At 39.6% G+C, this 9,656-nt stretch overlaps 2 protein-coding genes across 4 annotated transcripts; one reads left to right on the plus strand and one right to left on the minus strand.

Moving 5' to 3' along the window:
* Positions 1-53: 53 nt before the first annotated feature.
* Positions 54-5,565, minus strand: dcun1d4 (DCN1, defective in cullin neddylation 1, domain containing 4 (S. cerevisiae)). 3 transcript variants are annotated; one of them, XM_072437958.1, is made up of 11 exons: positions 5,430-5,565; positions 4,079-4,149; positions 3,947-3,986; positions 3,785-3,872; positions 3,621-3,709; positions 3,472-3,542; positions 3,013-3,104; positions 2,798-2,906; positions 2,481-2,585; positions 2,293-2,395; positions 54-2,210 (listed from the first exon to the last, which is right to left on the minus strand). In XM_072437958.1, exons 1-11 carry the CDS (start codon positions 5,446-5,448, stop codon positions 2,155-2,157), a joined length of 843 nt encoding a protein of 280 aa, XP_072294059.1. In that variant the 5' UTR covers positions 5,449-5,565; the 3' UTR covers positions 54-2,154. The 3 variants fall into 3 exon arrangements, with proteins under 3 accessions (XP_072294059.1, XP_072294058.1, XP_072294060.1); XM_072437957.1 differs by lacking the exon at positions 5,430-5,565 and adding an exon at positions 5,107-5,287; XM_072437959.1 differs by lacking the exon at positions 5,430-5,565 and adding an exon at positions 4,581-4,795.
* Positions 5,566-7,041: 1,476 nt separating this feature from the next.
* On the plus strand, positions 7,042-9,656 carry ociad2 (OCIA domain containing 2). Its single transcript, XM_072438597.1, has 6 exons — positions 7,042-7,134; positions 7,789-7,842; positions 7,929-7,976; positions 8,043-8,229; positions 9,400-9,471; positions 9,550-9,656. Exons 2-5 carry the CDS (start codon positions 7,812-7,814, stop codon positions 9,467-9,469), a joined length of 336 nt encoding a protein of 111 aa, XP_072294698.1. The 5' UTR covers positions 7,042-7,134; positions 7,789-7,811; the 3' UTR covers positions 9,470-9,471; positions 9,550-9,656.

The raw sequence follows: 9,656 nt of genomic DNA on the forward strand, positions 1-9,656 counted from the left end.
CCTCATTATTAATCATTGTAAATGTCACCAAATGTTTTAATAAACACAAAGAATTAAGTTAATAAACGCTTTATTTGTGTATATGGACATAGGTTATACTGAAAACAAAACATATTGACACAGTTTTACATACATATATACAGTCGGGACATAGCTGTTCCACCTCCTGCATCATATGAGGAAATCCTAAAGTACAGTAGGAAATGTAAAAATGGCATCCTAAATTGTTTCAGTGGATTCAATGCATGTGTACAACGAGATACAAAGTTGTGATTATTGCAATATCAGGGCTTCAGGGTTTGATTTAAGTGCTTGACTGGACTGTGTTGAAGACTATGGGTGATGCAGAAGGGAACTACACACTCCCCTTTGAGGTTACATCGTTCCAATACTTACAGCCATGTTTGTTTGGAATTAACATGGTTGTGAGTATTAAATGTATTAAGCACAAAACACTTTTCCCACAAATTACTGTACAAACAAAATGTGTTTTCCAAAAATGTTTCCAAAAAGGTCTCAACCATTCACAAAAAGGCGTGGTTTGGAGCGTGCATGCAAATATTAACATTTCTTGACAATTTTCAGCTTCGTCACACCACAGCCAAGGACAAATTTATACATGTATTTACCAGAACAATACAATAGGCAAAAATAACAGCATAGTATCACAGAACTTCTGTGTCAATTTTTATTTAATTATTTCTAAGTGGTGGTCCAATAAATGTGTTTTCGTTTTTAACAAGTCTACATTTATTTATTTTTTTACAAGCACTACCGGACCTCTTCCTGATTCAAAGGGTCACTGGTCTTATGTGCGTGGGTTAACATGGTCCGTATTGGATGCTACTACTTTAATAAGAGAAGACCTGAACTATTGGTAGACTAAGGAAGACAACAGAGAACTATGTTTCCAAAGACAAAATGGACACCAACTATTTCAATATCAACTTATATTAACACAGCCAAACAGTCAAAGTTCATCCTGAAATAATCCCTGACCACTCAGTTTGTGTGTGAATGTAACATGTCATGTGTAATGTGTGTCGGCACATTTCTATACACCAATTATCACTTTGAGACAACATGCTTTATTACGAAATCAGTGTCAATATTTTCTGCTTCTCATAACTTTTTTTACAACAATCCAGCCGCATACGGTCACGAGCTTGTAGACTTTGTGCTAGTCCCAAGCCTGATCGTGTCGGGAGGCATAAAATGGTATCTGATCAATCGATGCATCATTTGTTAAAGCTACTCCACAATGCGAATGGAGAAAGCTACAAAAGCAGCTACACATTTCTCTTCATGTATTTAGGCAAGGGAATGGCACATGGGCAGCTGCTTATGGCCCGTATTTGGTAATAAAGCATGTGGTCGTTACAAATTTGCTTGATTGGTGTCTATTTAGATCCTGTGTTTTGAGGCACAGTAAGAATAGTACTCCCACCTAAACAAACGCATTAAAATCGGTCACGGTTGGACCAATAAATGCTTCTCAAGAGCAAATCGGCGATGTCCTGGGATAAGAGTAAATAAGCAGCAACTCTAGTTTTGGTGTTACGGAGGTCTGAAGCCCTCTGAAGGGAGCAGGCGAGCAAAAGATGGAGAACAGCAGCAGGGACCAGGAACGGAATCAGAACGTAACCACTGGCACAAATCAAGTTTACAGCACAGGCGTCAAGAAACCTGCCTCATTTGACACAGTGTGCTTCTTTAAGTTGGCTGCATATCCACAAAAGTTCATTGCAGAGAAGTAGTTGATTTCATATTGTGTCCAGGTAAAAAAAAATTACCTTAAAAAGACAGTATAAGACTCGAGACACGATGCAAGAATGGTCACTTCAGAAGGGGCTGAAAGAGTGCTACTCCCGCAAAAATACTGTTTTGAATCCATTCCTGTGCAAAATGTCATGTCCTCTTAACATATACAGTCAAATGAAGACGGGGCACTGCAGCCTCCTCCACTGGATGTCTAAAAAAACCAAAAAAAAAAAACCCTCAAACGTTAGGCCTCCGACGCCTTATCCATCACATGCAATAGTCCCTTGACACCTTGATTGCGTATTTAAACTCCATTTTTCTGTTTCCAAGATATTATATTTTTATAGCCATTTGTTGTCACAGTTGGGTTCATGTCGTTTCTTAGAAGTTCAACTACGACATTTGTCTTTCTTTGTACCATTCGACAAATTCGTCCAACAAAACTGGCCCTAAAAAAAATAAATTGAAATGTATCAAATAGAAGTATTACAGGATTTATACTTAGTCGATGGTAGTAAAAAAGGTACTTACAGGCACCATCCTCATCATAGTTACTAAGGTCCAGGTTGATTGTCCTGCTGAACTCTAAAACATTACACCATTGATCTTTGTTGATGACTTTGTACTTTGATTGCTGGAAATGACAGAAATACCAAATATTGCAAAGTTAATACAGCACATAAGGTGAAATAATTTAAATAAATGAGATAGAAATTGACCTCTAGAAACTGATTAAACACAGGAAACAATGGCCACGTTTTTCCTAGAAGAAGACCAAGCATGCACTTGGCTGTGTTCAGGTCCAAACTCCTCTGGTCCTTTTCCTGTTCACACGTACAAAATGTGTAGCAAAGTGTTATGAAAATGGTTTGAAAGCATAAGAGACTGAAGATCTGATCAATGTGGACATCTAGTGTATATAGGAAACACAAAATAAGATACAATTCATACTTAGTTCACTAAAATGTCATTTCTATGTGTAAGCTTCAAGTGTAAATGTGTTGTAATAGAAAATATATACAGCATTCATTCTTACCCTGGCAAAATCAAAGGCGTATCTATAAATGAGTTTAAAACTAGTGCTGTCGTTGAGGACAGACCTCAGGTAGTCCAGAGAGTTCCTTAGCCTTTCAGTGGAGTCACATCTAACAAGAAACAAGGTTAAAAAACAATCATTCATCTTTATCAGTATCTGAAACAGTTTTCATCTGAGACTAGAGACAGTGAATTGAAGAAAGAACAAACACATACTGCAAAGAGCCCATCCCTCTGAGCCATTCCTGGAGGGTGAAATATCCCATACTTTGGGCGTCTAGCTTCCACGCAAGAACCAGCATCACCACCTGGGCACAAACACCACACTGTTATGTCACAGCTGCGGTTAGACGGTAAATGTCAAAGCACAGCACATTTAATGTCACTTAATGACACCAAAACATTGCAAGAATTTAGTCTTTTTTTTTTTTGGGTGGCTTTGTCAGAAATCCTCCTGCAAATTCCCTAGTCTTCTTTTGTATATTTAATTTTATAAAAAGGAATCAAGCCAGATGTCCTTCCCGTTATCACGCTCGGCCCGTCCCCCTCTACATCTGGATTCAGATGCTGTGGCCAACAAAGAAATTTGCCATCACAGCCGAAAATGGTGCTCAGTAGTGAGAACCCAGTTGCCTGAACTGCGTGCCTTATCAAAATATTACAAAAAGAACTTACATTTTCTGGCTCAACCCCAATGTCCTCACAAAACTTTTCCATACCCTCAGGACCAACCACATCATCGCATCCTGAGAGAAACATCCAAGGCAATGAATGTAAATGAGTTCAGTTCATACATTGATTCTTGAGGTCAACACAACACTTACCTGCATATTCATAGAACCATTCTAGACACCTTTTATTTGAAAACGTGTCCTCTTCCCGTATTTGTAACGCCTCATGTTTTCTGTACACACTGTGGAAACACAAACAAAACTAAGAGCCATCTTATCAATAAAAATTTGATGTGAGATCGACATTGACATGGCACCTGTCCTGACGACTCTTTTTGGCTGAAATATCGTCCCCAGCAGAGGGTCTCCTCTTTTTCCTGGGAGGCATGGCTCTAGAGCAACAAGCTGCAACATTTGAGTTATGATTAGACTTATTAGAATTGCAAAGACACAACATTTGGCAAAACAAGGAACATTACCTGAAGGATGGCTGTCCTGCCCAATGTCTTCTGTCAAGTTCTAGTGAAACAGGTTAAAAAGCACTTGTTTACATACAACTCTATTACCAAGCCTAAACTAGCTTTATACACAAGTAGTTGGCATATATTTACCAGCCTGTGTAAGGTGTGGTGGATCTTATGGATGCTGGCCAGTGTGGTTAAGTGGGAATTCAGCTGAAAGTCTGGATAAATTACAAAAATAAAACAAACATCAGAAAGATCAGGAAAAAGCAAACAAGCAGCCTTCTGCTCCCAATCAAAGCCGATAAGGAAGGTGCAAGGGTACAACAAGGTGACTGACATGTTTTAGGCAGTAGCCACATATAAAACACAGCACAACCGGCTAATGAAGCATTTTAAATGGAAACTTAACCACACGTCGCAGTTCAACCGACTAATGCTAGGTTAAAGCACGGCACCAAACACCAACAAGGGAGTGACTAAATATCGTAGGCTATCGGCAAATATGTTCAACAGAAGGATATCCTCTTGAGCAATAGCATCTTTACGTTCTTTCGCTGACATTAGCTGTTGAAAACATGCTACAGCTCTTCCCCGAGGCTAAAGCTAGTCATACGAACACACTGGCGAGCGAATAGCACTAGCTGCATACCGAAAATAGCAGTGCGGACGCTCAACTTGCACAGAGTTTACAAAGTATCTGGAGAGTTGAGCTCATGGGCGTTGTAGTCCATTAGCTTCCGTGACACAGCTAAAGTGGCGGTCACCCTTTCGTCTCAAAACTACAACTCCCAGTCCTTAGCATTGCGACTGTTTCTCTCCGAGCCCTCAACCCCCAACATTTGCACTAACTGATTGAATGCGTTTTGTAATGGTCCCAAAATATGTGTAATAAATCCATCCAGGGAAAAGAAGGCTCACATACACTCGTGGGAAGGTTTTGTCTGGATAAAGCAAAGCACGACAGCACTGCAGCAGCCGGTAATGAAGATGTTTTACACAACTGCGTCACAATTTTTTCCCTTTCTCTCACAATTCACCAACGAACAGGAACACAACACACATAAAATACACAGCTCTGCAATCGAGCTCAAGGTAAAGAGGAGAACACCAAGGCAGTAACGCATCTACATATCTAAACCGACTAATTAGTGCTGAAAGCTGTCGTTTAAGCTAACCTTTGTTGCTGGCGATGAAAGACTGCATATGGTAAACAATAAACAGCAGTCGGATGCAATGCCGGAATCAAACATCTTTACATTGAATCACATCTCTGTTCAATGCACTCTTCTACCCTTCCTTTGTTATCGGGAAAGACAGCAGTGCCATAATACAAAGAGCCCAGCAAACAGCACGGGATCATCGAAATAATCCAAGATGACGGGCTAAAAGTTGTGGTGAAAATGATCAAATCCATGCACGCGCGGTCACAACAAACACAGCCGCGCACGCAAACGCTGTGAAACGCTCCAGACATTCCCCGGTAATGGTTACTACTTACTTGCCGCATCAGAGTGCATTTTTATGAAACATACAACTGTCTAAGGGAAGTCTGCAGACCGGCCAATAGGCGGGCCTTCTGCGGGTAAGACCAGCCCACCGCGCGCGATTGCACCGGCACGCGCGTAAACCCCGCCCTTTGCCGCGGTTGATTGGTTACTCGGGACGTCACTCCGGTAAACAGGAAGACAAATGAACAAACCCTCCTACAAAATAAAGCGATTGGTCAGGCGTCCTCCTTTATCTCTTAGATCGGCCAGGTGAGCGTTCTGCGCGCATCAGGCTGGACACGGCCTACGGACAGGTGTCATTGGTCAAATCACAGCAGCTTTTTGTGGGGTTTTGTTTACTCATTTATCTGGGCAAAAGTTAATGATGGTCGTTTTTCGAGTCAAGTCAACGTTACGTGAGCAGCTTCCGTCTTCTTCAGTCAAGAGTTCCAGGAGGAAAGTCTCTCCATTCACTTTGGGAATAGTAATAACTGTGGTATATTCACAGTAAAGTCTACATAGGTAATTACTTTAGTCTGCAAAATATGATTCGAGCAAGTTGATGGTTTTGAGAGTGCAGTCTATAATTGTGGTGTGTTAAAGTGGATGTGACAGGCTTTTATGGTTTTATATGTATGACTTTATTTGGTGAAATAGTACCTGTGGTGGATATTTATTTCAAGTGGTTCTTAAAGATGAAAAGTTTGAGAAAAATTATAAATCCAAAATTAATGCAGAATAAATTACAAGAAAGGAACACATTTTTCAGACAGTTTTAACAATGTGTGTGTGTGTGTGTGTGTGTACATACATAAATACTAGATAGATAGATAGATAGATCTTACTACTGCCTTGTTTACAATATAGTTGCTAGGTAACAGCTATGGAATTAAAATAATGTCAATGCCTCTGTCACATCTGTCCATGTTAAATAATACACGTCAACAAAACTGTCAAGCGAAGGGAAGACGAGGCAAATTCTTATTTACTGTTTTGTGATATGAATATTATAACCAGTCACATGCACGTCAAGGTTGCTTCATGTTGATTTGCCCTTTCACTGAGGACATGGCATTAAAAGTACATCTTTGGATAAGTTTTTAGCCTGCAAAAATAATTTAGTTATTTGTTATTTGTTAATATAGCTGTCCATTCCAAAATGATTTGCTGTAATTACCAAGACTTTTGTAAAAGGTATAGGTTAGTGTCAAATTAGAGTTAGTTTAATAAAGGTGTGTCTTCCACAGAGGTGGCGCACGTGTAATAATGAATTGGGCGGGTTTAGAAACGCGATCTGGGGCGGAGCGTGTGCAACAGACTTTAGTAAACTCAATACACCCATGATTAAACCTGCTCGAGCAGAGCGAGAAGCGGGACGTTCTTTTTCCATCAGCGTAACATTTACACAACGGAAAGTACTGGAACTGTGCTTTAGGTTCAAACCATGAGTTCTGAAGGAGAGACTGTGATTGTGACGACAGAGGCGGCTGCGGCTGCTGGACCGGCCCCTGATCCGGCCCCTGCTCCGGATCAAGGGAAAGGCGTAAGTGTAAACAAATGTATTCTCTCGGCCGCCATAGAACCAGAAAAGAAGCTCTAACTTTAACACTACATTTCTTTTGTCCTTTAAGTGCCCTTTAAGTGAGCACCATGTCCACAGAGATGACGTGAGGAAAGTTTGGAAGGAATGCCAGGAAGAGAGCTTCTGGTACAGAGGTAGATCTATATTCATCTCTTTTTCATGCAGTTTTGCTTAACCTGGTTGGACAGAACATGTGAAATTGCTTTATGGAACTATTGATTTTGAATTTGGTCAAGTTACGCTAACCGTCAACTGGGAGGTGATAAGTGGACTATTGCACAAGGTTCTGACTCATTCATCACCAGCCCATTCACTAATCTGTTTACATTCTTCTTTGTGAAATTAGATCTGCCGCGCACCCTTAGAAAGCGCTGCCATATGTCCAAAAAGTCACCAAACATCTAGAATCTTGAAAGTCCAAATGTTATTTGAGGTGAGGTGGATATTTTAGAAACCACTTTGGCGCTAAAAAGTAGTATACTCCTCCTCAGAAGGGTCATACAGTGCTTTATTTTAAAATGTTAAACTTTAAAATTGTGTGTCTTTGTATTTTGTGGCACGTCTAATGCCTTGCCTTTAATAGCTGACATGGGGTCAAAGTTCAACTGATCTTTTGTGTACTCAAGCCAAGTACAGTCAAATGGGGTCATGATAAGAATTGTTTGCCTTTTCAGTTATTCATCACAATTAATGAGGATAGACATGTTTGTTCATGAAAGCAATTCATTCATTAACTAACCCTAATTAAACTTTGAATAATGATGTAAATAATAATCTGCATTTTTCAGCTCTTCCCATCTCCTTGGGTGGTATGGCTGTTACTGGTGGTCTCATCTACAATGGTAAACAAACAGGATACTTTTTACTTTTTTAAATGATGTAAAATAACACAAAAATAAAACTATGCTATAAACTATAATTCATTTAGGTGTTTGGAAGTCATCCCCACGTTTTGGCCCGTTCCCTAAACTTGCAGGTGTGTATTACTGACAATAGAAAATGGTTTGCACTTGAATTAATCGTTCATATTTTCTTTCTTTAGTTGCTGGAATTCTTGGCTATGCGGTTGGAAAAGTATCTTACATGGGAACTTGTTGGAGAAAATTCCAGGAGCTTGGTATTAAACCTGGTCCTGGAGGTCCTCGGGGTGCTGGAGGTCCTTGGGGTGCTGGAGGTCCTTGGGGTGCTGGAGGTCGGTTTGGACCATGGGGGTCTGGCCCTGGGCGCAGGTATGATGCTGTGGGTGGATGGTAGGACTGTGATGATATTTAGAGTCATTTTGAATATTGAACGTGGCATCACATTATAGTATTCCTATAGTTTAAAGCTGAGATTTGTTGTCCTGGTTTATAGTTAATATCTAGGTAATTACTGGTCCTAACCATATGGCACAAAACTGACTCAAAGTTCAACATCTTTAAGTTAAAAACTCCCTAAAAGCCTCAGAAAGTGGTGTCGATATTCAGCAGGAGGTGAGGTCAGAATGTGCTGTTTAACTGTCAGATTGTGGATTTGTTGAACTGGTTTATGTTTTTTATCTCTGGAACTACTTGAATTTTAATGTATTTTTGGTCAATACAAATAAACTTCACAAAATTTCACAATAGCCTCAAAGTGGATCCAATATTCAAGTCCAAATACACAATTGTCAGTTGAAAGGACTTCCAGCCATAATTATAGCATGACATGTTTGTGGACACAATTTCAATTTCAATTTGTGTATTTCTATTTTGGATATTTCTTTCTTCTTCTTCTCTTGTGTTTTATGGCGGCTGATACCCAAGTGTTACATTACTGCCAGACTTTATTCTTTAGACTTTATTCTTTAGACTCAAGACAATCTCTACTCTTCAGACTTCACTACCCCCGTATCTGCCATAGAGACCCGCACACTATAGGCCCTTGTCCACCAGGTGACATCATCGTCATCTAGAATGTGATGATGTCATACTGCCACATGGGGGGCACAGATGAATTACTACCGGTACTTGTATTTTGCTATGAAATCTCTAAAAGGTAAATTCACAAATGTTTAATCTGAATATATCAGTGACAAGACACATTCACCCCTTGTATTTATGTTGATTTGATGCTTCTCATCTGTATTCAATATTATTAGCCTAATTAATGCTGTAATCATCTGAAGTAATAACCATCAAATTCAAACAGGAACACAGCCTTCTCTGGTTATTTTGACTTTTCCTGCATCCCACTGCAATAGAGTCCACCATGTTTAAATATTTGAACAAGAAACATTATTCTTTTCCCTCATATGCAAATGTGAAAGCATTTGCTCTTCAAACCTTATGCATTGTTTTTTTCTTGGTTTATACAACTTGTCATTTAACATACATTATTATTACTGGATATTAACACTGACTCCAATATTTCCCACATAGATCCTGTGAACATGTGTGTGAAGAATGTAAGAAAAAGGATACAGCTGCAGCAGGGCAGCCGCAAAGCTAGAGGTAAATGGAGTCAATCATTTGCACAAGTACGTTGTTAATGTACTGTAACATCCAACCATCCTTTTTTTATACTTTCAGAATTATAGAAGAAACCTTCCTGGCCATATGTATATCAATTACTTGCTAAACACAAATCAATATTCAGATCAATCAATACAAAAAGCTGAAGTGTGTTCTGTGATTAC

Source organism: Eucyclogobius newberryi, unplaced genomic scaffold (assembly GCF_026437365.1).
Source record: "Eucyclogobius newberryi isolate DKJ021-1_F unplaced genomic scaffold, fEucNew1.0.hap1 SCAF_9, whole genome shotgun sequence".
Taxonomy (NCBI): Eukaryota; Metazoa; Chordata; class Actinopteri; order Gobiiformes; family Gobiidae; genus Eucyclogobius; species Eucyclogobius newberryi.

What these genes read in the sequence shown, in the direction of transcription:
- dcun1d4 (XM_072437957.1), bottom strand. Translation starts at nt 5,134, where the DNA reads ATGCAGTCTTTCATCGCCAGCAACAAAG. An exon ending in ACCACACCTTACACAGGCTG is followed by an intron (nt 3,987 to 4,078) that starts GTAAATATATGC and finishes CTGTTTCACTAG; the next exon opens with AACTTGACAGAAGACATTGG. An exon ending in ACGCCTTTGATTTTGCCAGG is followed by an intron (nt 2,586 to 2,797) that starts GTAAGAATGAAT and finishes ACGTGTGAACAG; the next exon opens with GAAAAGGACCAGAGGAGTTT.
- ociad2 (XM_072438597.1), top strand. Translation starts at nt 7,812, where the DNA reads ATGGCTGTTACTGGTGGTCTCATCTACAATG. An exon ending in TGGTGGTCTCATCTACAATG is followed by an intron (nt 7,843 to 7,928) that starts GTAAACAAACAG and finishes TAATTCATTTAG; the next exon opens with GTGTTTGGAAGTCATCCCCA. An exon ending in CCCGTTCCCTAAACTTGCAG is followed by an intron (nt 7,977 to 8,042) that starts GTGTGTATTACT and finishes TTCTTTCTTTAG; the next exon opens with TTGCTGGAATTCTTGGCTAT.